General features: G+C 46.8%; 12 protein-coding genes across 12 annotated transcripts; 9 read left to right on the top strand and 3 right to left on the bottom strand.

The window, feature by feature from the left end:
- Positions 1-92: 92 nt before the first annotated feature.
- SERLADRAFT_438081 (uncharacterized protein) lies at positions 93-850 on the top strand (the record flags this gene model as incomplete). The annotated part of the gene is made up of 2 exons (XM_007318422.1): positions 93-334; positions 754-850. 2 exons carry the CDS (start codon positions 93-95, stop codon positions 848-850), a joined length of 339 nt encoding a protein of 112 aa, XP_007318484.1.
- Positions 851-946: 96 nt separating this feature from the next.
- On the top strand, positions 947-1,872 carry SERLADRAFT_467831 (uncharacterized protein; the record flags this gene model as incomplete). Its single annotated transcript, XM_007318421.1, has 2 exons — positions 947-1,618; positions 1,682-1,872. The coding sequence occupies one exon, from the start codon at positions 986-988 to the stop codon at positions 1,484-1,486; it is 501 nt and encodes a 166-aa protein (XP_007318483.1).
- A 342-nt stretch (positions 1,873-2,214) lies between these two features.
- On the bottom strand, positions 2,215-2,934 carry SERLADRAFT_467830 (uncharacterized protein; the record flags this gene model as incomplete). The annotated part of the gene is made up of 2 exons (XM_007318420.1): positions 2,215-2,528; positions 2,817-2,934. One exon carries the CDS (start codon positions 2,513-2,515, stop codon positions 2,321-2,323), a length of 195 nt encoding a protein of 64 aa, XP_007318482.1.
- A 1,415-nt stretch (positions 2,935-4,349) lies between these two features.
- Positions 4,350-5,845, top strand: SERLADRAFT_449243 (uncharacterized protein; the record flags this gene model as incomplete). Its single annotated transcript, XM_007318419.1, has 8 exons — positions 4,350-4,412; positions 4,467-4,483; positions 4,562-4,939; positions 4,993-5,121; positions 5,175-5,287; positions 5,345-5,411; positions 5,472-5,609; positions 5,665-5,845. Coding segments are annotated over 6 exons (723 nt in total), but the record flags the coding sequence as incomplete, so codon positions are not given.
- A 298-nt stretch (positions 5,846-6,143) lies between these two features.
- SERLADRAFT_467825 (uncharacterized protein) lies at positions 6,144-8,341 on the bottom strand (the record flags this gene model as incomplete). The annotated part of the gene is made up of 10 exons (XM_007318418.1): positions 6,144-6,817; positions 6,882-6,955; positions 7,062-7,262; positions 7,332-7,444; positions 7,503-7,573; positions 7,646-7,729; positions 7,803-7,892; positions 7,949-8,003; positions 8,062-8,142; positions 8,195-8,341. 10 exons carry the CDS (start codon positions 8,214-8,216, stop codon positions 6,721-6,723), a joined length of 888 nt encoding a protein of 295 aa, XP_007318480.1.
- A 59-nt stretch (positions 8,342-8,400) lies between these two features.
- Positions 8,401-9,963, bottom strand: SERLADRAFT_389757 (uncharacterized protein; the record flags this gene model as incomplete). Its single annotated transcript, XM_007318417.1, has 10 exons — positions 8,401-8,638; positions 8,709-8,778; positions 8,836-8,972; positions 9,036-9,052; positions 9,106-9,192; positions 9,249-9,312; positions 9,362-9,441; positions 9,494-9,539; positions 9,595-9,820; positions 9,868-9,963. The coding sequence occupies 10 exons, from the start codon at positions 9,923-9,925 to the stop codon at positions 8,596-8,598; spliced, it is 828 nt and encodes a 275-aa protein (XP_007318479.1).
- A 265-nt stretch (positions 9,964-10,228) lies between these two features.
- Positions 10,229-11,786, top strand: SERLADRAFT_348772 (uncharacterized protein; the record flags this gene model as incomplete). Its single annotated transcript, XM_007318416.1, has 5 exons — positions 10,229-10,828; positions 10,887-11,173; positions 11,239-11,454; positions 11,506-11,683; positions 11,739-11,786. 5 exons carry the CDS (start codon positions 10,229-10,231, stop codon positions 11,784-11,786), a joined length of 1,329 nt encoding a protein of 442 aa, XP_007318478.1.
- Positions 11,787-16,575: 4,789 nt separating this feature from the next.
- On the top strand, positions 16,576-17,260 carry SERLADRAFT_467812 (uncharacterized protein; the record flags this gene model as incomplete). Its single annotated transcript, XM_007318415.1, has 3 exons — positions 16,576-16,644; positions 16,703-16,817; positions 16,890-17,260. Coding segments are annotated over 3 exons (359 nt in total), but the record flags the coding sequence as incomplete, so codon positions are not given.
- A 205-nt stretch (positions 17,261-17,465) lies between these two features.
- Positions 17,466-19,461, top strand: SERLADRAFT_467811 (uncharacterized protein; the record flags this gene model as incomplete). The annotated part of the gene is made up of 5 exons (XM_007318414.1): positions 17,466-18,154; positions 18,228-18,343; positions 18,406-18,415; positions 18,468-19,051; positions 19,107-19,461. 5 exons carry the CDS (start codon positions 17,730-17,732, stop codon positions 19,277-19,279), a joined length of 1,308 nt encoding a protein of 435 aa, XP_007318476.1.
- Positions 19,426-21,016, top strand: SERLADRAFT_467807 (uncharacterized protein; the record flags this gene model as incomplete). The annotated part of the gene is made up of 3 exons (XM_007318413.1): positions 19,426-20,169; positions 20,257-20,660; positions 20,721-21,016. 3 exons carry the CDS (start codon positions 19,452-19,454, stop codon positions 20,763-20,765), a joined length of 1,167 nt encoding a protein of 388 aa, XP_007318475.1.
- Positions 21,017-21,201: 185 nt separating this feature from the next.
- On the top strand, positions 21,202-22,759 carry SERLADRAFT_467802 (uncharacterized protein; the record flags this gene model as incomplete). The annotated part of the gene is made up of 6 exons (XM_007318412.1): positions 21,202-21,493; positions 21,583-21,812; positions 21,868-21,966; positions 22,023-22,132; positions 22,189-22,513; positions 22,725-22,759. The coding sequence occupies 5 exons, from the start codon at positions 21,626-21,628 to the stop codon at positions 22,757-22,759; spliced, it is 756 nt and encodes a 251-aa protein (XP_007318474.1).
- An 878-nt stretch (positions 22,760-23,637) lies between these two features.
- Positions 23,638-24,948, top strand: SERLADRAFT_467800 (uncharacterized protein; the record flags this gene model as incomplete). Its single annotated transcript, XM_007318411.1, has 5 exons — positions 23,638-23,986; positions 24,185-24,207; positions 24,266-24,333; positions 24,396-24,569; positions 24,628-24,948. The coding sequence occupies 5 exons, from the start codon at positions 23,874-23,876 to the stop codon at positions 24,739-24,741; spliced, it is 492 nt and encodes a 163-aa protein (XP_007318473.1).
- Between the last annotated feature and the right edge of the window lie 468 nt (positions 24,949-25,416).

Here is a 25,416-nt window from a genome sequence, read left to right as displayed (position 1 = left end):
GTTATACGCCTACGAAGGTGCCGAGTCCGCATTCGGTGGGAGGCTGGGCGGTGGCGAAGCGGTATATGTGGGTGGCGAGGGCGAGAGTCGGGATGGGGATTTGGGATGGTGCCCATGCCCATGCCAGTGTTTACGCCAACATCAACGTCAACGGACACCCCAAACACCCCATCCCCGACTCAGACCCGGACCCCTGGACTTCAGACGCGCTAGGCGAGAAATGGAGGGGAGAGTGGGTGCTTGAGGCGGAGGGAACGAGGGAGGGGAGACAGACACTTTTGGATTGTCTTTGTCGCCGTGCTGGCAGCGATGGGGAGGGGGAAGGGGAGGAGGTGTATGTGTGGGAAGTGGTGAGGGAGAAGAGTGGGAAGGGGCGGGTTTGGTTGAAGTGAGTTTTTTTTTGGTTTTGATTTTGGTTATGGGTTATGGGTGTTTGTGTTTTCTCCTTCTTTGAATTAGTGATTCTTTTCACTTTACATGTCCGTGCCTTTTTTGAAATCTCGTTCTATCGCAACGCGACGCGACACTCTCCCATCGCTTTCTTCGATTTTCCTAATTGAGGGTGTTGGAGGCATCTTTTTTTTTCACATGTCTTGGACTCTTATTTTTTTTTCACATGGATTGTGAGATCTTGCGCTTGCGCTTCTTTTTGGTTTTGGTTTTATGTTTATTTTGGTTATTGTGTGGTCAGGGCGTCTTTTTGGGTGCAATTTCGCTGACGATTGTTTTGAAATGGAATTTTAGACTCGTCAGGCCTGTGACGCCGCCGAAAGACAGGATGGACGCGTATGTCGCTCCTCCTCCCCCTGCTGCTGCTGCTGGGAAGCCTCGTGTGAGAGCGAGGGCGTAGGTCTCACTCAAGATTCTTTTGACAAGTTTTCAATTTCAAATTTCAATTATCTCATCTCACTATCTCAAAACCCCAAAAACCTCGAATTCGATTTCTGAAACCTCCCCATCTGAAAAACATTCTAATCCCTATTTGATGCATCTCATATCAGAGTTCGACATTGTCTCCTTTCGACTCGCTTTTACCTTATCCCCTGACTCGACTCATTCCCGTATACTCCATGTCATGGGGCTAACTCACTTTTGGCTAAACCCAATGCTCCCCCCCTTGTTTTTTTTTAATTTACTTTTTCACTTTTCTTACACACTTCAACTTGCCAAACTTGACCTGATTCGCGAACGCGCGCCGCTCGTGCACGGTGAATGGCATTATGGAACACTCGTGCTCTCTCTGACTTGGACTTGGACTCGGACTCGGACTCGGACTTGTTTTGCGTGTATGTGGGTGGGTGTATGTGTGCTGTTGTGGACGTTCCTGGACGGTTTTCCTACTTGTTACATTTCGTTGTATCTGATGCCCACCTCCCCCGCCTTTCCGTATTTATTCCGGACTTGGGGGGCAGCCAACCCTCCTTGTTCTCGTATTGTTTGGACTATTACTTATCGCTGTTGGTGTTGCTGCTGCTGCTGTTGCTGATGTTTCTATTTTCTGCCGCTGTTGTTGCTGCTGCCGTCGTTGCTTCTGTTCAAGTTGTTGTTGTTGTTGTTGTTCTACTTTTGTGAAGCTCTGGACGTTCTGAACATTCGTTGTTGTTGCTACTACATCAAGGTACTACCACCGTCATATTTTTTCCTCCAATACTCGTTATCTCACAGTTAACAAATATACTAGATGATGTTTTTTTACAATGTTTTCTTAATTCGATTATGCATGTATGCATGGATACATGGCTTTCGATTTCGATTTCCTTGGGCTTTGTGTTATTAGCGGTGGAACTTTGAATTCACGCTGTGACTTTGACCCCCTGATGTAAATTTGATAGTGGGATGCAGCCCAGCTTGATATTATTGATCTCGGACAACTGGGTTTTGGACGGTAAACGTTAAGGTCAAGGTTGTTTGTTTATCGAGCTTTCATTGAGACATGCTGCGTACAATGGAAGAGAGGGGGTCATTAATGAGCGCCTTGGCATGTGTTGGATTATTGATTATCGAGTATTGACGAGGCAAGCCGCACGTCCTCCGCGTCCCCCCCCCCCTACTCTCCCTGTCCGTCACTAATAAGAGTCCATTTCCACTCGCGGGTTTAGGGATGTGCTACCCCCTTTCCGTTCCTCTTCTGAGCCTCCAGGAGCTACAGCGTCGAGGTGTAGCACGAATGTTTTTTTTTAAAGAAAAAACAAAAAAAAAAAAAAAAACAAAGTTCGTGCTATTTATACTGTACCTCCTCAGCGCCCCCCTTCTCGATCTCCTCGCAGGACGCGCGTCGTACGGTGTGAAGTAAGTCGTGAGTGGCGGGTGGCGGGTGGGGTTAATGAATATGAATGAGAAGAGGTGCGTGGGTGGCTTGGGTTGCTTGGGTCGTGAGGTTATGGTGGGAGCGTGAAGGAAGAGGGTTGGTGACGTTCGTGGGTCGCTTGCCAATAGTCGGGTAGTCGTAGGTAAGGTATCGGTATCTCAAGGGGACGTGATGCTCAAATGCGTGTTTGGGCGACATAGTTGCCATCCTCTCAGTCCCACTTTGTGGTGACGAAAGCAAGAAAGAGGGTAGGATTTGTGGGACGGTGACGTGTGGTGGTAATATGGAAGTGTGATAGGTAGGGGGAAGAGATCATGAACGGTGAACCATGAGTTTCAAGTGATCGATGATCGGTCAAACATGATCATGAATAGCGGGGTACGCGAATGTGAGTAATATAAAGCAAAGAATCAGTAAGCAAAACACATCGTCTACCACTGCAGCACATAACAGGGGTGATGGTGGTGGGAGGACATGAGCCGAGGGGATGAGAGGGGGGGAAACTCACGACAAGCGGCTCGTCTTTCTTGGCCTCTGGAATGACAGGTTTTCCCTTGGCTGCCTCTACTTTCGCCGCCAGATGACCGCGTTTGGGATTCGACACATTGGTTCCCCGGGTTTGTTCCTATACGACATGCAGGGGGGAAAGCGGGGGTAAGTTATTGTGTGCTGCGTAGGGTACGCATAGGCACAGGGAAAACAGAATGTGGGATGTAGGACGTGGGTCTTGGGAAAGTGGGTGGGACGTACCGACTTGAGTCTGCGCTCTGCAGCTTCAGCAGCCGCCGCGCGCGGGTCTGCACTCGAGCTTGGGGGTTGCGAGCCTGCAGTCCGACCGCCCCCTGCGCTCGTAGCACCGTAGCCAGCGGGTGCCCCGCCAAGGACCTGGTGGCCGCCCGAGTGGGAGCGCGATTTCGAACAGAGGGAGCCCATGACGAATGATGAGGTTTTTGAGTCTAAATCTTGAGCGGGTTATAGTTTTTTACAAGTAGCCGTGGTATGTAGATAGGACTCGGAAATTGAAGACTTGCAGTTGGGAGACTTTGGAAGAAAAGTGGGGAAGTTGTGGGAGGTGCGTGGATAACGTTATTGTTTGTGCCTTACTGCGCCATATGCCATCTCTGTATTTGGATGACCAACCACTACACTGCGGACTACGATGACAGAAAACGAGTTGGATAAAGCACAACAGTGGCAATGACAGGCAGGCTGTGGTATGTTCGAACAGTAGCGTCAGTAACAGCACTGACAACGACGACAACAATAACACCGGTAATGACAGCATTTTCTAACAGGATAATGTTGCTGGAAATGAATGCAACCAGGGCCTAAGGATATATAGCCGCTTGCAGGACTAACATCCTTTGAAACAGTAAGAACGGAACTATTGCGATATTACCGTTCCATTATCGTCGTAGCTCTTTTTCCATCACGACGGTCAGAATCGCCTCAACGCCTAAGGACCTCCAACCTAGTAAATTATCCCACTCATGGCGGGGACGGTTTACTACGTTGGAGATTCTTCTTTACAGGGGTGACAATATCTATCATCGTGTTGTCGACAGCTTTCACATTATCATAGGTTCTTTCATCCAGTCTTTTTTATGTTCGTTGGACGCCAAGCCGCCACGTAGTTCTCCCAATGTTGAAGAGATTGCATAGAATAATCCAAAAAAAAACCTGCAAACCTACCAGCCTCTGCACTCGCAGTACTGTATCTGGGCCCACCTCCGAGGACCTGCGAGCCGAATGCAGGATTTCAAAAAAGGGAATCACATGGTGCTGTTGCCCAGAGGTTTATGTGTAGTTTATAGGTAGCTGTTGTATGTGGATTGATGGGACTTTCAGTTGGAGGAACTGTAGGGGTGCCGAGCATGTGTATATGGGCCGCGTTTAACGTTTAATATTGGCGCTGTCATGTTGAGACTTATTGGTGAGTCTCCCATCTTGATTGGTGTCCTGTGCTTGGGTCTCCAGCCTACCACACAGATCAAGTGGTGCATGTTGCAGCCTGTTCGTTCTACATGCAAGCACATCTATTCTTCGAAGTGAACATCAACCTGGAATTCGATCTCACTGTTGTACTGCGGCTTGGATAATTCTGGTGAGCGCTCAGGTCTTCCGGACGACAGGACTCATCCACAAAACGTTATAATAGGATTTCGACGTAGCATGGTAAGATGAACTCAATTCAAGTTATTGTCCCTCCCTGCGCAGTTCTTCTGATGGTATTTATTAATTCCATTTTAACAGTGCCATCATTGATAGGCTCCTGGCCGCCACCCCTAAGGCTGCGACACTTGCACAGTTTGGATCTGCTTCTTGCGATTTATGCAGGCGCCCTGTTTTGCTGTAGATCACTCGACTATTAGTTGCCAATACCAACAGTCACGCGGATCATTTCGTTGGCTGTACCATCCCGTTGAGCAGCATAACGTGTTCCACTCAAAGGTCTACGTCCATTTTCTGTTATGGCTATCCTTTATAAAGTGTGGTGCATCAACGGAAAGCAATAGTTCCTGCACCCTTTTCAGATGAAACTTCAAGCTCTCACAACAAACCATGTTTATCCCGTATTCGGCTTTCTTGGATTCTTTTCGACAGTTATTCTAATGCCGATGCATTTCCGAGGTACGTTCCTTTCGGTATCTTGCTTTGTATCCTCATGATGATATAGCATTCAGCGAAGGACTTGAACGTCGGCGTATTGTTGTTCGTCGTATGGACGAGCATCCTTTGTCTTGTGTTCAGCGTGAATTCTATCGTGTGGAATAATAGTATGGCTGACGTGGCGCCAGCGTGGTGTGATATCTGTGCGTGGCTGTTGTTCCTACTATGATGTCCATGCAGCTTATTTTGTTTGTAGCATCCCGCTTGATTACTGCATCTACCACTGGGAACCAAACGGCATTATTGTGCATAGTTCGTTGTCTATATCGCATCGTAACAATGAAGGTGATGAACCAGAGCAGCTCAGAGGTAATCATAGCAGTTTTCACATTGCCGTCTGTTTCAGTTGAACCCCCAGGACGTTAGGTTCGAATCGATCTTCTCATCAACCTTTCGCTTGGAATTGGTACCCCCCTGCTGCTTTTAGTCTTCCGTACGTCAGACCACGATTTTATTATGGTTTTCCAAGTCTGACCAAACATTCCTCGCGAAGAGTATATCGTCGTATCTCATAGATATGTGATTCTGGAAGATATAGGTTGCTTTCCGGCCATAGCAGTTACGACACTTGGAATTCCACTTTATAGGATATGGCCCATCATAATCGCATTGGTGAGCAGTGTATACGCAGGTTTGTGACTCTAAAGTTTGTATCTATACGTTTCGTCACTCAACATCAGTCACAGGCCTTACCGTCTATGTAACTATCCAACGGAGGGCTCGCAGCCGCAATATAATAGACGGCCAGTATCCGCAGCGCTACTGGCGCCTTCTCTCTCTCTGTGGTATTGGCATCATATGTGCCCTCCCAGATGCATTGCTAAGCCTCATCCTTGGCTTTTTCCACATAACCACCCCGTACACATGGAACTTTGTCCATTCTGAGTTTTCGGATATACTACAAATTCCCGCCTCCGAATGGGCACGTCACACTGTAGAACAACTCGCCGTCGAGTCCCATCGGTGGTTCCCCGCGTTCTATGCCTTGATTTTTTTTGCATTTTTTGGATTGACGAAGGAGGCAAGACGATGTTACTATTTATCTTGCCTTTGGGTTATTCAACACCTCGGTTTTTATCGATCGACTGAGGATGCTAGGTTCGTTAGGCTGGAGACTTCTTGATTTTGTTTAGTACTTTATTCTAAAATACTTCATTTGCGGACAGAAAACCTTTTCACGTATGTACTATTTCCCTGCACAAGCACACTTCGCGCCCGGCTGTCATGTTTGGATCTACTCTCGAATCACTACGCTTCATGCCCTACGACACCTCGAACAAAGTCATTGAATCTGCCACACGATCATCATATACTCAAGAACCGACGGAGACAGCTGGGGACAGCGAAAGCGGTTCTTCGTTGATGTTGGCACCAACTATCATGAAACCCGCGTCAGTGCTGTCCGCCTCTACAGTGTTGCGTTCCAGTCGTCATTTCTCGAATTTACCGCCCCTCATCGCCGTTGAGATACCAAGAACAACATTCAACCTTTCTACCTTTGAGCTATGTTGATCAAAGGAAAACGACTGTTTGACTCTCGCCCCTTATATCACTTCGCTCCATCACAATGGATAAAGACTCTTCACGGATACCCCGAACATCAAACTGTACCAACCAACATTACTTCCGTCAGCTATCCCTTTGGCCAGTCCCGGGTTTCAACTTATCGCCTTTCTACTTACAGTCTAGCCATATTGCTTACATACTTAATGAATATGAATATAATTTGATCGTCAACCCTCTCAAGCACTCGTCAGCTTGACAATCTCGATGTTGAAGAACTGGGCAAGATCGAAACCGCCTTCTGGAGCTGACACTACGCCGGCTTGTTCGAGGACTCTGTGAAATGCAAGCGGTTTCAGATATCTAATTGTACAAATGATAATTGCGAGGGAAAGCGCACCTCAGAGTGTCGCTGACCACCTGCGTCTGTATCTCCGCACAGTCGGAGGGATATGCGACCGTCTTCAGCCATGCCTGTTCAAGAAAGCATCGTCCAAAATCGTCAGCACTATCCATGCAACGGAACCAAAAGGCCAATCCAAGCGCTCCCCTTCTCGCCTGTAGGATGGCTCACACTCACCCGAATATCTTCTTCGGGGTACCCAAATTTATCTTTGATAAATTCGACGCTGGCACTCTTGCGCTGCTCTTCCGAGCCAAAGCTCCTCACGTACCCGCTTAGGTTAGAAAGGAACTCCCGCACGGCGGAGGGGTTGGCACGTTCTGCCGAAGGATGAGCGGCGATCATCCACGAAGGCCAGGGCGTAGGCACCGAGCCGATCTATTTTCGAGGCATCAGGGGTCGTGAGTAAACAAAACAAAGAGAAATCCAAGCACAGCAAAGACGCACGAATCTAACGTCCCCAGAATCGGCATATGGTTTCGTCGTAAACCATTCCCACATGAAAGCGCTCGTCGAGTCATCGTTGACTGATTTGATGAGGCCATGGATGTCGTTGTTGACTTTTGGTAAGGATGTGTGAGGGGGTTGAGAGAGTAGGAGACGGGGGAGTGAACGGACCTTGGAACTTGAGGCTGCTTGTGTCCCAGCCTTGTTGGAGGGCCATGACGTAGGCCATCGTTTGACTCCCACTAGGAAATGTATAGAATATGTGTTCATGAGTATGTGTGACCGCAGCAGTGATTCCATGCACAGAAACCCACCTCCCAGGACGCGAAATACCTATGGTAGTATCTTTCAAGTCTGTAATAGCTTTGTACTTAGAGTCTTTGCCAGTGATAACTGCCCTGTGTGTAACGTGTCAATTCCGCAAATGATTCAATAAAGGGTCGAGGAAGAAAACGAGAAAAAGGGACAGACCAGTTAAGGGGGGTGGAGACGTAGCTCCCTACGAGCTTGTATGCTTGTGAGCCTTTGGCGATGCCAGAAATCAAAGGGTCCGTAAGTGCACTAGGAGGAACATTGAAAGGGCCAACTACGAATTTATCAGTCAACTCGGAACGTACATGGCTATATCAATCTCGTCGTTTGTAAGTCGAGAAATCAGCTGGCCAGTCCCGCCTGAGAGACATTTCGTGAGTTCTCATTGGGTTCGTAGCATCTTCAAGGAGCGGCTTACTGGGACATTCAACGAGTGTGAATGTTTTCTCCTGGTCCGCCAGTGCATACTGGAGTAAAGGGGATGAGAAGTGTTCCCTAACTGTTCACAACACTTGATGATTAGGCCCAGTCCGGAAATACATGGGACTTACCATATCCCACACGGAGCGACATGGTTTGCAAAAATACTGAGTTAGAGTACAGAGGAGCTATAAAGGATAAGTAACGCAGACTGAGAACTGTAAGTTTACTCAGGACCGTCGATCTTGGGGAAAGGTCACTGTGAAAGATAAGATCTTATCTAATCGGAACTAACCGACTTACTAATAAGAGCCAAATTACTTAGATTATTCGTGGTGGACGAAACAAGAAATGATGAATTAGTCTAAATGCCCTTGTTTCGTTCGAGCACCACATGAACACGGCAAGGCGAATAGCAGGAAACGTACAACAAACAAGCGATAAGTCACATTACATCGCGGCAGGTGGAACCATCACAAAGTTTTTCAAGAGCCTGTTCGCTAACAAGTACTTGCGAATAATGCGAGGCAGATCATTGTATAAGTATCATCCAAGCCAGGATAAAATAGAACAGCCTGAAAAAAATCCAGACAATTGACAATGTAAATATTTTTCAGCGGTTCACGCGATGCAGTGTAGACTTACAGCAGCGGGTATACAGCCAGCAAGATGCGCTGCTGTTCGATTTTTGTGCCGTCGAGGAAATTTACAGAAGCTAGAGGAGGTGAGAATGAATAAGGAAAGTCAGAAGTGCGAAGAAGAAAAGGCGCACCCCATATACACCATGCCCATGCCGCAAGAGCAACGGGAGCGCGAATCCATATTATACGTACGAAGCACGATACGAGGGCCGCAATATTCAGCGGGGCGATGCAGTACCCGAGGACACAAAGACCCTGGAAGAATGATCTGTATAAAAGTCAACTGCGTCAGAAAATGCAGAGCTATAATTTGATGAAATGAAACACTCACACCCTGCCACCTAAGAGCTGTAGTTTGGTTTCGTTAGAAATGCAGTACTGGCGAAAGGGTTTATACGCACTTTTGCTTGTACGGTCACCACCAATGAACCGAGCGAGACTATCACTACTACGCTAGTGAAAACCCCTAACGACTGGCTGGGTGGTGCCTACGTGGTGTACTCAGTTTCAAAGATTATCTGAAGACAAGAGTGCAATTACACACATTCACGCTTAGCATTATTGCTAATAAGAGGCACAACAATAGAGGCCCCCATAAGTCCCAGTCTCTATTCGCTATAAGTCAGCACCGTTAAATGATTACTCAGGCAAACGAACCTGAGGACTTCTCGGCCACTGCTTCTTCGCGGATAGAGCACTTGTACAAGTTTGGTATAGATGGAAATAAGGTCACGGGCCTAGTATAAAGTCAATGTCGGAGGTGAGATAGCTGGAGTAACAGGTACTGACAATGGTCGTGGTGACAGGTTCATCCAGTGTGTCTACTCCCGTATGTCTGTGACCCATGCATTCAGGAGAAGTTTAGTTTCATTATACAACCAGAAACAGACCGCGTCTCCACTTGAACACCACCGATGGTCTGCCTTGCGGGTTTAGACTGTGCAGAACCGTTAGAACTGCCAATGTTGCCCGAGACACCAGTGGGAGAGGTCGTGTTTCCTGAAGGCTCTGCCAACTGTTCTGGTGCACGGCCTTTGCCTTTATCTTGTGGAGGAGAAGCGAGTGAAGGGTGGGTGAAGCCAGGAATGTTCTCTTCGTCTAGGTCGTCATCGTTGTCTGGGTCATGGTTAGCTTGGACGACGTGTCAGATGGGAAAGACATACCCGCTTCAATAAAGCGAGAGCTCGATGTGAGAGGCGTATTTACTGACGAGAAGTCCATCTTTCACGTCCTCCGCTGGAGTCCTGTCCTATCGCAGCGGTTCTCTACCTTTGCCCTGCGCACTTGACGTCGTGTCCGTGAGGTTCCCACGGGTTTCGACACGTGAGCGGAGTTCCAAAATTACTGAGGTGACGCGTCGTGCATATACCGGTCGGTCCTCCGTAACCGTTTAGCCCGTTGACCAAAAGCTTTACCTTTCTCTCTCCCAACTGGTTTACAAAAGCTAATAGACATGGTATGTACTGGGAACTCATATGTTGCTTACCGTTTGCTGAGGACCTCCAGGGTAACACTCCGTCTGGTATGCCGCCTGGTGGTGGACAACAGCAGAACCAGGATAACAAGAACAAGAAAGACCAGGCTGCTCAGAAGAAGAAATGGGAGCCACCTTTGCCCACTCGTGTTGGAAAGAAGAAAAAGCGTGGCCCTGATACTGCCTCCAAACTCCCTGCTGTCTTCCCCGCTACTCGCTGCCGTTTGAGGCTTCTCAAGATGGAGCGTATCAAGGACTATCTGCTTATGGAGGAAGAGTTTGTCCAGAACCAAGAACGTATGAAGCCTGAAACAACGAGGGAGGAGAAGAATGAAGAGGATAGAACAAAGGTGGATGATTTGCGTGGAAGTCCGATGGCTGTAGGCACGCTGGAGGAAATCATCGACGATGACCATGCCATCGTCAGCACTGCGTCTGGACCTGAGTACTATGTATCCATAATGAGTTTCGTGGACAAGGACCGCATTGAGCCTGGGTGCCAAGTCCTCCTGCACCACAAAACCCAAGCGGTCGTCGGTGTGCTGCAGGATGACGCGGATCCGATGGTCAGTGTAATGAAACTTGACAAGGCGCCTACAGAGAGCTATGCCGATATCGGTGGGCTCGAGAATCAGATACAAGAAATTAAAGTGCGTTATTCAGTGTTCTGGATGTTTACATGTGTCTAAAATATTTCTTGTTACACAGGAATCCGTCGAATTACCTCTAACACACCCCGAACTTTATGAAGAAATGGGTATCAAACCGCCTAAAGGTGTCATATTATACGGTGTCCCTGGTACAGGGAAAACGCTGCTTGCCAAAGCCGTGGCAAACCAGACCTCTGCGACATTCTTGCGTGTTGTCGGCTCCGAGCTTATACAGAAATACCTCGGAGATGGACCGAAACTTGTACGAGAGTTGTTCCGTGTAGCTGAGGAGCATGCTCCAAGTATAGTCTTTATTGATGAAATCGATGCTATTGGTACGAAACGGTATGTGGAGTGCATGTGCTCTTTTCATACGTGCAAATTTGACTCATCACGAATGTTACCTTTAGATACGACTCGACATCAGGAGGCGAGCGGGAGATCCAACGTACTATGTTGGAACTCCTCAATCAACTGGATGGTTTCGATACTCGTGGAGACGTCAAAGTAATTATGGCCACAAATAGGATCGAGTCACTCGATCCTGCACTCATTCGACCCGGTCGTATCGACCGTAAAATCGAATTCCCACTACCAGATGTTAAGACGAAGAGGCACATTTTCAGGTAAGCAATTCGCTATTGTATTCATCTTCTTTTTATTAAGGCCTTGCACAGATTACATACGTCACGTATGAGTCTTAATGAAGATGTTGACCTCGAAGAATTTGTTATGGCAAAGGACGATTTATCAGGTGCAGATATCAAGGCAGTGTGTACAGAGGCTGGTCTACTAGCATTGAGAGAACGACGGATGCGTGTGACGAAGGCCGATTTTACCTCGGCAAGAGAGAAGGTATGGCAGCTGATATCCGTGTGTTTTGTAATTCACACTGACAATTTATGTGCAGGTCCTGTACAGGAAGAACGAAGGGACGCCAGAAGGCTTGTACCTATAGTTTTTCATATCACCTACCATTCTTGTTCTTTCCTAGTTCTTTTTATTCTCAGCATTTACTTCACTTGTGGCTTACTGGAGCATAAGTTATCATTATTGCGTCCAAGACCTTCTAAGGATGCGCTTCTAGAATCACGTATAGCAAGAAACGTCGGCACCCAATATCCTAGCCAAGCTTTGTGGTGGAGCGAACTGTTGTATTGCTTACCTGCGACCGAAAGCTTGAGACCAAAGAATTCATCGCGAAATTGTAAATATTTCAGTCACGTGACTGCCGCGTCTGTGGCACTTGAATTTGCCCAACTAGGCTTGTTACAGTACTACTTCTTAAACATACTTAAACCGGTTTTCCTCTGGTGTCTGAACACCCTAATAACTTGGAAAACTAGGAGTTTATTCTACTTGGTGAAGAATGTCTTCCACATCAAGGAAATCCGTTTCCCTCGAAGTCCTCAATGCGTACTTCTCTCACGTCAAAAGCCTAAGTTGCTACTTGCTTGGTATTATCGACGCCCCAGAAGACATTCAAGGCATGAATATTGAAAACTCTCAGCTCTTGTTCAATGATTCTGATTCTGAATCATATCGCGCTCTCTTGAGTACGTCCTACGTTGGGATCAAATCTGAAAATTGTGGACAAAGTCAGCCTCATTTCACTCCCGTTGCTCCTATGATGTATATGCGGGAAGTAAGTACATTCATCTCCTGCCTGAAATGCGATAGGCTTTACTGACACCCAACACAATGAAGATCATCGACAAAGCTCATGAAAAGCTTTTCTTGAGTGCGGGTAGACCAAACAACATAATTACATCCGGGTACCAAAGGGTCTGTCTTTACACCCTTTTTAGTCGACTCGAACCTAAAACTTAGGTAGGTGTCCGAGAAAAGAGGAGACACGAAAGTGAACATGTCTCGCATGGGCATCACCAATCGTTTTGTAAACACCATCGTAACGGCACTCCAGGCCCCTGAATGGGAGACCCTCCTCCAGAGGTACGTGTTTTTGAATCACGCCAACCACCGGACACCCATAGTCTAAAAACGACCCAGGATAGGTGCTGATGCCATGCTACATCTGTTGACCAAGACTTCAATCTTTGTTTCTTTGCCAAATGACTGTTTCTGTCAGATGTCTGGGGACCCGCTCATTTTCATTATACCACCCATAATGGGTGGGGGTCTTTCCAAGGCAGTGCAAGGCAAAGGTACGGAGCGCCCGAAAAAAAGAAAGTTAACCTCAGACGATAGCGAACGCCCTAGGAAACGTATACGGCTGCAAAGGTCCTTACCCTCTAAATCTGGGTCAGCACTATTCAAAGGCACTGCTCGAAAACCTTCCATTCAGACACTAGAAAGGCAAGTCGCATTTCCTGATTTAAACCTAGGGACTGCCTATATAAACCATCACCATCACGCCAAACTCTCTTTATAGACGTACTGCTGTAGACATTGCTTTTCCTCGATCGCGCTTATTCTATGCTCGTCCATCAAGGGATCCAAACTCTCATTGTAGGATAGTTGGTTTACCTTACCATCGTGCGTGATCTGGTTCACATCTGGTTTGTATAAGTACTGACTATGTTGACAGATATCTTGAATCAGCTGAATCCCTCGTACCGTCAAAGGACGCCCATCAACCCCGAAAACTACGTGGACCCCGATCCTCGTAAACAAGCAGCCGACGTTCGACATCTTGCTAAATATGTTTTCCCACTACAATTCGGCCTTTCGAACGTCTTCAGTAAAATGGTCAATGCAAGGTATCAGCCCCGTCGGCTTCCTGATTTCTCAGACCGAGAGAATGAGATCAAGGTGAATTGTTACGTTACTTTCAAAGTTTTGCATTCTTTCTCATCGACGGCAGAGGCTTGGAAAGTGCAAGACTCCTAAGCGGTTGAGAGAAGTCATGAGGTTATTGGACAAAGTCCTCTGGAGACATGGGAAGTGCGGATATTCGCGTTTGCGAGATTTGGCTTGCCCATCAAAGGTACGTCAAGCTCACAGCTTGGTTGGTCTTCTACTTCACTGGCGCATATTTCAGGTCAGCTCGACAGGAAACAAATCTTTCGACAGCAGTGTCATTCTAGTTAGGATAAACATATGTTCTCGTTCTAACAACGCTTCACATTCTTGTTTGACAGGAAATGATGGCGGAGCGGTCCTTCCAGTTACGGTCCCAAGCATCTGTGCAAGACACCTCAACTGATTCTGCAGGAATCTCTTTACGTGCCCAGAGTATGTCTCAGGCCGAAAAGCACGGAAAACTCAAACCTCGATTTGCAGAATTTATATGCAGTTACGCTGAGGTTTGTTTGCGTCTGCATGCAGCCGACCTGTTCTGAAGGGAAGGTTTAGGTTTATCGGTTTGCTATCATGGCCACCAAAGCAGTTATTCCAGAGGCATTCTGGGGTTGTAAGAGGAACTTCAGGGTTTTACAGAAATGTATGTTTTTATACGTCATAACCAGGATTACCTTCTGATGACCGGCTACAGCCATCAAAGAGTTGATCACAAGTCGCCTATATGAAACTATAACGCTACATCATGTACTGCAAGGTTTCAGCATTTCAGAATGTGATTGGCTCATACCTCCTGGCTCGGCTGTTCAAAAACAAAGCAGAGTTTCTGTCACTGATGCATTGAAGCGTCGTGAACTGCTCGAGGAATTTCTATATTGGTACTTTGATTCTTTTCTTTTGCCACTTCTGAAGGTACGCTTCAACTTTATTTTCCCGCCCAGTCTTCGATAAAAAGAGTGTGTAACAGACCACGTTTTATATCACGGAATCATCTGCATATCGTAATCGAGTTCTTTATTTTCGGCAGGATGATTGGGAGGCTTTATGTGCCCCTTTGATAAATCGTCTTACCGAAACCACGTTCCAAGAAATCGATAAGGTATGTTAGTTTCCCCTTGTCCGAGATCATTGGTTCCAATTTGCCACAGGCAGAGGCGGAAGAAATTCTTCGGCAACGGAAGCTGGGATTTTCATTTGTAAGACTTCTACCTAAGGACACAGGGGTGCGACCGATTGTCAACTTGAGGCGTAGGTCAGCTAAGAATGTGAGTATCCGTTCTGTTGCAGCCTTATATTGACCAAACAGAGATACTCTAGGGCACGTTCTCTGGTCCTGAGCAATCGATCAATCAAATTCTGCAAACAACATTTCAAATTCTAACGTACGAAAAGGCATGTAAACAGTCAGGTCGGCACATATCAGACGGATTGACTGAACAACTTATCTAGAAAAGGCAACCGGATTTACTAGGCGCTTCTGTATTCGGTTTCAACGACATCTGCGCTAAAATGAAAGCATATAAAGCACGCCTGACCAGCGCTAACTCGCCCTGCGAATTGTATGTACACATTACGCATCGATACTCAAGGCAGGACTGACCAAACGCTCGGTCACAGACCGAAACTTTATTTTGTAAAAGTTGACGTGCAGGCATGCTTCGATACGATCGATCAGTCAATGTTGATCAAGATTCTGCAGAATTTGATATCAGAAGTACCTTCAATCCCCAGCCCCTTTGTATAATACTAATGCGAGTCCACGTGTAAAGGACAATTATATGGTACAGAAGTATGGCCAGATCTCAAGCGTGGCCGGGAAAATTAGGCGAAGCTTTTTGAAGAAAGCGTATCCTGATGGTATGTGTACTTTTCATTTGACTCGATTCTAGTTTGACCCAGTCGCGTTAGATGAGCATCCGCATTTTCTATCATATGCTCGTGATCTCACCAATGCCTTGCGGCATACAATCTTCGTCGATCAGGTATGGTAACTATATCAGATGGTTTCAGTTCTATTCCAAAAAGTAAATGTTGGTTTATAAAGGTCCACTATCAGTTCGAAAGTAAGCGTGCAGCGTTGAAGCTCCTGGATGAACACATCACCGAAAATATTGTCAAAGTACTATTTCCTTCTCCGTTCGCCTATTTCTTGCTAAGCATGTAGTACCAGATTGGTCAGAAATACTATAGCCAAGTGGTAGGTATTCCCCAAGGATCTGTTCTCTCCACCCTTTTGTGCGCCTTCTTCTATGGTGATCTGGAGAAACGATTCTTCAGCTTTATGGAAGACCCTCAGAGTGTAAGCGATAGCATCCCCAAGTTCTACTTTCATTGATTTGTCGCAGATGTTACTGAGATTGGTTGATGACTACTTGTATGTCACCACGAGCCTCTCTAGAGCTAGAGGTTTTATGGATATGATGATTAAAGGTAAATGGGAGAATCTCACTGGTCTATTCAGACTAGAACATTATGGTCCCAGGTCACCCGGAGTATGGATGTTTCATATCGAGGGACAAGACTATGACCAACTTTGATTATGATTCCCAGATCATGAATGTCACAGCACCGGGTCAGCGATGTAAGTAGTCGTGTCCTAATTGATCAATCATACCGATGTTTGTCAAGGCTTCCCTTGGTGTGGTCTTCTCATCGGCATGAAGGATCTATCTGTCCTCGCTGATTACACGAGATTATTTGGAATACGTATGTACAGATGTCTTCATGCATTGTCCGCTGGGCTGAGCTGGTGTTCTTCTCGATATAGGCCTAGAAGATACCCTTACCGTCGAGAAGGGACGCAGACCTGGCGCCATATTTACTCAAAAAATGCTGCAGTAAGCTTCCTGTACTCCGGTGTATCTCCACTAATCACACCACCCCTATCAGACTTGCTAAAGCCAGGGGCCATGCCATATATTATGATAATGAACTGAATAGTGAACGTACCGTCTATCTCAACGTCTACCAAAGTTTCGTAATCACCGCGATGAGAATGCATCAGTATCTGGTCAAATGGGGAATCAATATTAACAAAGGTGGCAACTTTATCTACAGCGAGTAGCATTATTTAAGCATGGATCATAACGTCTACTCATCTGATAATATGACTAGATACGATGCGACAGGTGATCCAGTATATATACGCAACAATACGAATCAAATGCAGAACCGAAGTTACGAATGCCCGTGTAGGGAAATTCGATGTACAGAAATCATCAGTACTTTGGTTCGTTCGCTGTTACCTCATTTGTTCACTACGTACAGCTGACTGAACATTTGCTCATCTCGGGTTGAGTAGGTTAGGCGCGCACGCCTTTCATACGGTTATGTCTTTGAAAGCCGACCGCTATGCTGCGATAGTACTCAAACGGCTCGCTTTCGATCTTTCTCTTGCGAGACATAGACGATCAGTGAAAATGTTAAGAGGGGTGGTTAAAGATGGTCTTGCAGGCCTGAAGGGTATACAGTTTTGAGGGGGTTCCAATTGGCGTGCCACTTTCCGTTCAGGGACCGCAGCTGCGAGATTGAAATTTTTTTCGCGATATAATCCAATACCCAACGCTATGAGTTGTACACCTGCTTGCGTTGTCCTGCTTGCATGCCTTGGTCTAAGCCCTCCTCCCACGCGGCGTCTTTGATAATAGGATGGAAGCCCTCGGTGAACATTTCATCTTTCTGCGCCACCCACTAAACAGTAGGCATACACGATGGTTTGTTACAGACAGCTGCACAGTAGCTGCACACGTTCCATATCACAGCGATCGATAGGGGCAGTGTCTACTGTAAGTTGCACTTTTAAGTGGCTGAGAGCTGTCGGCGCGCGTTGGCAACGTTGACTTTGGTGTAAGTACTTTGTGGCACTGCTTGTTCGTTTACGGCATTCTCCACTTGATCGCTTAGTCCTCGTTGTATACTTGGTGATCATCAACGGTGTGCTGCTAGTGCTGGAGTGTAGAAGGGCAGCTTCATTGATTTAACGACACGATATATACTGCAGTCCTGACTGCAAGCCTGTCTTTCACTTCAGGCATTCTTCTCTTGGACAGAATTGCACAGTGACAGATACATACTTAGGCATCGACGTCTACTTTTTTCTTCTTGGGCACCAATAGCCGGCTGTTCGACATTTTGCACTAAAATGTCTCGTTTGCCTCTACTCTCGCTGCTTGTTTTCCCTCTATTAGCCCTCTCTCTTGCACTCTATGCACAGTCGTCGTTGGCAACATTCGCCACAGCATCTCCGTTTGGTTTCAAGCTTCCGCTAGCAGTATCCACTTTCGTTACATTCGTGCAGGCTCAGATTCAGGCGCCATTCTCCACTGGGCAACAGAATACCGATGAGCTTTCAACACACCAGTCGCCAGAAAAAGTTGTGGATGTAGAAAGCAATGGTCACGCAGATGCGCGTGCACCGTATTCACGACACATCATAGCAGTGGGGGATATACACGGAGATTTTGATAATGCACAGAAGGTACTGCAAATGGCGGGGGTTGTCGATGAAAACAATGAATGGAGCGGAAAGGTGGATGTTTTCGTGCAGACGGGAGACGTCATCGACAGGTGGGTCTTTTAGTACACCTCTCATGCACAAAAACAATCATACTAATTTATCACATACGATGTCTCCGTATAGAGGAGATGATACGATCGACTTATTCAGATGGTTTGACGAGCTGCGAGAACAAGCTGAAGCGGTGGGTGGTATCATGCTGACCCATCTCGGTAACCACGAAATCATGAATGCTATTGGTGTGTATCGCTACTATTAGTTTGAAGCGTATGTACTGATTGTGTGTTACAAATACTCTTAGGTGACTGGAGGTAAGCACTCGATACATTTGCATCACAGAATCGTGCTCAAGCTCTGAACTAGATATGTGTACCCTGCTGAAATTGAGTCATTTGGTGGAGTTGCAGCTCGACAGAAGGTATTGTCATCGGGATGGTTGGGTAAAGCATGGGCGACAAACTATACTGTGGCCTCGCGCCTTCCTTTACATCCCTCCCTGGGGCCACCGAACACGGACTACCCGCCGTCGAACACGAGCCCTCACCAGAAAGCAAACACAGGTCCACTGTCACATGCTGCATTCGCGTTCGTTCATGGAGGCCTTGCACCAACCTACCCGGATCTCGTGCCTTTCCCAAGTGCTATCAACAATTTGGGGTCGTCTCTCCTACACAAGCTACGGAAGCGGGCTCCGCAGCCTCCTCCGCATCCTCCCAATGCATACCCAGGGTTACCTGCGGGATCGACGCGCGAAGAAGTGAGGTTGTATGGATCAGATGGACCGTTGTGGTACCGTGGGTGGGCAGAGAGTGAAGAGGCGAAGATATGCAGCCAAATAGACGAAGTGCTGCAGAAGACAGGCACACGAAGGATGATCATGGGTCACACGCCCAATTTTGAACACGTTGTGTCCAGATGCGAGGGAAAGGCTATCATTATCGACACAGGTAAGAAAACAGCTGCAATGATACGGCTCTGTTGGCTGATAGCTAGCATAATTAGGCATTTCGCACGCATATGGAGGTGTTCTGTCGGCATTGTCGATAACATACAACCTGATACCTGTAAAGGGCGGAGGATGGAAGGAACAGGAGATTGTGAAAGCGCTGTATAGCGAGGCTGATGACGAGCTGGTGATAGAGGTAGAGCGGGACCTGGTCGAGGACCTTTGGTAGGTCTCTCGGACCATGGCTCATGGACCAGAGAGGCGATGGATCACGAAGGAGAGATGCTGTGACGTAGTGGCGTAGGTGACGTAGAAATGGCGAGATACCGGATTAGGACAGTACGTGTTGGCTGGAACTATTTATGTCATTTGGTTAATCGCGAGTGGAATTTACATTCTCGATGAATCACGACCCAAGTCCGTCTACTGCATCCAGTGAAAAGACTCAGTACTTTGACGCACCCATCATGCATTTCGTTTCAGACACCAGCAACGACGACAACATCAGCGATAGTACTGCCGGAAACATGCTTAAGAGAAACAGCGCTGCTATTCCAGACAAGTCTGGCACAGTCTTGAACCAACCGCCAGATGGATCCAATGGAATCGTGAATGGTGATTTCAACGACGGTAGCAAACCAAACCGACTTTCCCGCTCATACAAGCCACAAAAGCAGACTCAGCAAACACAACAACACCACATGCAAGAACAGCCCCTGAATGGATCAACGAATTTGAACGGCGAAGCAACCGCCGACCCTGATGCCAATGGAGAGACTTTTCCAAAAGAACCTCGATATGACCGTAAAGTGTCTCCGACTCTTTCACTTCGCTCCCTCCCCGAATCTGGCGGTGGTTCGCCCACTAGGCATGGTTCGGGAAATATGTACGGTGGAGGTGGAGGTCTCACGAAAAGGGGGTCAATTCGCACAAGTCTCACGGGGAGAAGCATTCGCACCAGTGGGACTGTTTCGGGGGCTACTGCAGCATTCATGAATGGTGCTGCACTGACAGGCCCGAATGCAGAGCCGGACCTTGATGAGAGTTTACACTACAGAGCAGCTGACGCAGACCGATCTTTAAGCGACAAGCAGAAAGAGAAAATTGTCAAGGTTGAAAGTGAGTGCTGCACCTCTCCTTCCTGGTCAGGTCAAGTCAAAGCTTGACTTACTTTCCACATATGGTTCTGACCATCAAATCTTGCAGAGAAGGAGTCGAAGCGGTTCTCAAAATTGCTTCAAACCGAGGCACGCACCGAGAAAGCCGCTCTTGAATCTGCTCTCAGTACACTGTCTGCTCTTCAAGCTCTGCACAAGTCTGCCATCAAACGGGAAAATAAAGCCCAGTCAGCTTATGCCAAAGCTTTATCAGCAGCACAAAAAGCTGAGAGCAAATATCTGGAAGAGAAAGCGCATGCTGCGGAGGAGCGGGCTCGGACCGAAGCTCGTTGCATCGAGGAAAAGGCAAGATGGGCAGGGCGAGAGGCGGAAGTGAATGCTCAGAACGAACGAGTGGAGGGGGAGAGAATGAATGTGACGCAAATGGAGGACAGAGTAGCGGAATGTGCCAGAGAAGTGGAGAGATTGAGGATCACCATTGGTACCGATGAGGTAGGTATTGTGTTTCCGTTCGCGGTGATAGTTGCTAATGTTCTGTTGCGATTCGTTCAGCGTGAAAGACAAGTCAAGATGATGTCACTAACTGGGAGGAAATGATGCGCGAATGTCATTGTTCGATGGTCAGAAGTCATAATATACGCCGAAAATGTATTGCATTCACGGAGGTCTCAATAGTCAATGATGCAGTATTATGCATCATACCTGCTACTTCATCTCCGTTCAAGTGGTGTACATATCACATATTCTGTAAGCAAGGATTGAATCGTACGTCTAGTGTGGCTAGCAGTTGTTGTACCTTGAATTTGTGCTTTGAATAAAATTGAGTCCGATGGATCTACATTATTAATGCTGGTGTTTCTGAAAACGAGATTCACGGAGGCGTTGAGTAATGTTGAATGCTGACAACACAGTATCAAACATCCAGCGGGCATTCAGCTCGGTTATAGCTGAGGCGCTCAAGTCGTCGCCGATGCGTTATCAGATCCGAAAAGGCAATAACAATGTTTTTATGACACATTTCACGGAACTCGAAACTTCAGAGTAAACGTTAACCCGACCCGGAGACGTAATCGTCTTCAACCTGACCAGGCCAATTGATAACATTCTTTCTGCATCGCACCAGATAGCGCCCAAGTGTCACAGCACACACCACCTGACCATTGAAGCTTCGTAAAAGCGTACTTAACGAGACTATGGGAGTGCAACACGATGGATCTCCGAGTCGATCCGAGGTGCAGACCACAAAAGTACCTACGCTAGGGGCTCGGGCTATCGGACGTTCAGAATCATATGTGGGATGATATTTACCACATGTGTCTCAATACGTGCGTCATTCCGTACTCTTTTTCGCCCGGATTGCTATTTGTAGTACTACAAAAGGCTCACATATCACCGTGGCTCCCAATTTAACCAGCCACACTCCTCGTTAAACTGCCAACCACTTGCTTTCTCCCACCATGGTACAATACTACGACCACATTCCAGACAACCTTGCTGAATGGATCAATAAACAACACATGTTCTGGACTGCCTCTGCTCCCCTAAACCCAACTGGCCATGTCAATCTCTCTCCAAAATCTATGCCAGGCTCATTTCAAATCCTCAATCAAAATAAAGTCTTCTACGAAGATATCACCGGCAGTGGTATGTTCTGTCTCTTGTCCTTCACGAGTTTCATCACCGACGCATTGCGTTCCAGGTATCGAGACTATTTCCCACCTTCGAGAAAATGGTAGGATTACTATCATGTTCAACGCCTTCGAAGGTCCACCTAGAATACTGAGAATATTCGGTACCGGTATGTGTTTGCATGATGCGTCCTTCAATCATGCTCACTCAACGCTTATCTACTAGGTCACGTACATGAGTATGGCTCTCTAGAATACGACGAGCTAATACCCCCAGAAACTCGCAAGCCTGGTTCTCGAGCCGCAATAGTAGTAGATGTTTATCAAGTGACAACGGTGAGTATACGCTGATAACAGTAACCATCAACTCTCTAACTTGTCGTCTTCTCAAGTCATGTGGTTATGCAGTACCCAATTACAAATTCGAGTCACACCGGGACCAACTGACTCGTTGGTGTGATTCACTGGAGCTCTTTGACCGAAAGTCTGTTGAGGAGGGGTCTACCGAAATAAACAGCAAAGGCTTGAAAGCCTATTGGATAAAAAACAATCTACAGAGTTTGGATGGCGTACCGGGCCTTCATAGTGCCCACGAAAATCAGAGAGTACCATGGAGCTTGTATGACAGAAATGCTCAACCAAAGGAGGTGGAGGATGGTCAGGCTAACGAAGGTGCCAATGGCCGCGCTAACGGACACGTTGTAATAGCGACTGTAGGTAAGAATGCCCATCTATTTGATGCCAAATTCTTTCTTTCTTTCTTGTTTGGTGTCATGATTACGACTGCATGTGTAAAACTGACTGGTTCGACGTCTTTTGCTGAGTTTGTTTGATGTACTGAATTCAGTATCACCGCACACTATGTATACCATACCAGTCTACTGTATGTAACTTTTACTTGCCAATGTACAATCAAATCATAACTCAGCATTTTTTTCTGGAATGCTTGGAATGTTCGAATAGATCAATTATATTTAGAAAGAAAACTAAGAATAATACTGGACGGCCCATTACCTTGGAATATCTGTGGCCGCTGGTATCGCTAAGGCCGATCTTAAACAGTCATATTAAGTAGAAGGTCAAAGATGTGATGCGAGTCGGCCAACATAACTCTGGTGGATGATGTATTGAAGTAAGTGAACCCGACCATCATAATATTTGCGTAACACAAGCAACAAGCAACACCATGCTGCTGTGTATACCACGTGCAGATGGACGTGACTTACTCAACTGGTGTTAGCCTATCAGAAAGCCCCTGTGGTTCACTACGTCTTCCGGCTATAAGCTTCGTGAGGATTCGTGGCATGCCTGAGCTCACCTTACAGCACGGTCTGTGTATTCATCCGCCTCATGTCAACTTGCAAGCAGGGAAATCCGCCCCCTTGCTTTTTCAATTGAATGGTCATAAGGAGCTATCCGAGCTACCTCGAGGCAAGCATTTGAATTGGATCAGACCGTAAGTATGTAAAAGCCGTCTCAATCTGAGCGTACCACGATTTCCTGATGCACTCACAGCGCTACAGCGTTATTGTTCGGCATTAGAGAGTTGGGAGGTGAGTCAGTAGAAGCTGGATATATAATGTTCTCCCTTGCTGCCCGACCATGACCGATACTCAAGTAAGCCAACGGGGTCAAGGACTTAGAAAAAATTAATTCGGGACCGGGCACACTCTGCAGGAGGAGATTCTGGCATGATAATATTCGCGCACAAAATACTTGTACAGACCCAGGCAAAGACTCATTTTATCTAGAGATAAGATAAGATAAACCGCGGTAAAACGGCAAGTTCCGATGCTCCGATCTCCAATCCGGTGTCCCGAGATTCCGTCCTGTTCATCCAATGAAGTTACCGGGATATCCAAGACCTTCAAGCAAAGCAACGAATCCAGCCCATCTCTGTTGCTATCATCGCCAGCTTTCCAACAAGAGCTCCAGTCTCGTTGCGTTCCGCAGTATATATAACCCCAACCCTGCGATAAATACATCTCGCCTGATTCAACGGTCTTTTTTACCCAACTTTTATCATTCAAACACACAAGGAGACACTGAAGCCGTCACCACCTCTGAACACAAAGAAATGCCTACAACTACATTTTATGACCTTGCAGCCGAGCTTCCGAATGGGACTACGTATGACTTTGATCAGCTGAAAGGCAAAGTCGTGCTGGTTGTCAACACTGCCAGTCAGTGGTGCGTTCCAGTTTTACCCTTTTGACAGTCCTCTGCTTTGCAATATGGGCTTATGCGGGCCGTATTTACCTTGGACCACGTACTTTGCGCAAATCGAATGTACGATTCGAACGAGAACGCGTTTACCACTTTTCTTCTTTTCTTCTGGAATACCCTACGGTTACTATTTGTCTTACCTATCTGTTATTCCTAATGCAGTGGATTCACACCGCAGTATAAAGGTCCTCTTATTGTCCTTCTTATCTGACCCAGTTATTTACCGCCTTTCACTCCTATCAGGTCTTCAGTCATTATACGACAAGTACAAGGATCAAGGATTCATTATTTTGGGATTCCCATGCAATCAGGTCTGTATAATAATCCCGTTGGGCAAGTATCAGTACACTCATATCACGTCCCTCCCCTCCAGTTTGGTGGCCAAGAACCTGATGACGATGCTTCCATCGCCGAATTCTGTACCATCAATCACGGCGTATCTTTCCCTCTGATGAAGAAGGCCGACGTTAATGGGGACAACACGAACGCCGTCTTCTCCTGGCTCAAGAACCAGAAATCTGGCCTCTTAGGATTATCGAGAATCAAGGTGAGCTATGTGGTTCATTTCTGCACGATTGGTTTCTAACTCACGGCTTGGTTTGCAGTGGAATTTCGAGAAGTTCTTGATTGACAAGAAGGGTAACGTCGTGCAACGCTGGGCATCGACGACTACTCCGCAAGGAATTGATGCTGAGGTCGCGAAGCAGCTTGCGGCTTGACTATGTCAAAATATTCGTTCTGATGCTCACGGTGATTCCGGCCCCAATTGTAAACTATGAGAGATCAGTGTATGGAACGATACTCGGATAATTGTTGTACTTTTTTTTTTAGTCTTGTCATCACTGGCAGGAATAGTATAAAACAAGGAAGTTGAAGGAACACAATCGCTGTGCCACCTGGTTGCGATCCGGACCAGGATGAATGAATGGCTGCAATTGCAGCAGTCTCTACTACTTCAACTGAGTTTCACATCCAGGTAATCGTGCGTATGCTACCTGCAGTCAGCTGAATTCTTGTGTTTGCTACTTGGAGCTATGGTGGGATTGTTCCTGTGATGCATTACCAACCTGGAATGACCTGACCTTGCTTACTATACTGTACTCGAGTACTATACACAAATGACTGGACAGCTCCCACCTCTAGATTGCACATGTCACGGTCCTTGGGACAGTTCATAACTTAAAGTATTGAGTATTGCTTGAACGATACGGTCCTTGGGCTTTCTGCTAGATAACTAAACTGATATTCACATTGAATTGACAGCGTGGACTTGGTGAGCTGATAAGGACAGCGCAGTATGTCAATATCATCAAGGTGACAAGGCACAGGGACATGATACAGTTCGCCTTGGAGAGACTACAGCCACATCGTTGCAGGACCATATATATGCTGGG

Source organism: Serpula lacrymans (genome assembly GCF_000218685.1).
Source record: "Serpula lacrymans var. lacrymans S7.9 unplaced genomic scaffold SERLAscaffold_7, whole genome shotgun sequence".
Taxonomy (NCBI): domain Eukaryota; kingdom Fungi; phylum Basidiomycota; class Agaricomycetes; order Boletales; family Serpulaceae; genus Serpula; species Serpula lacrymans.
Note: the sequence above shows the minus strand (reverse complement) of the source record. Positions and strands in the feature narration are given on the sequence as shown.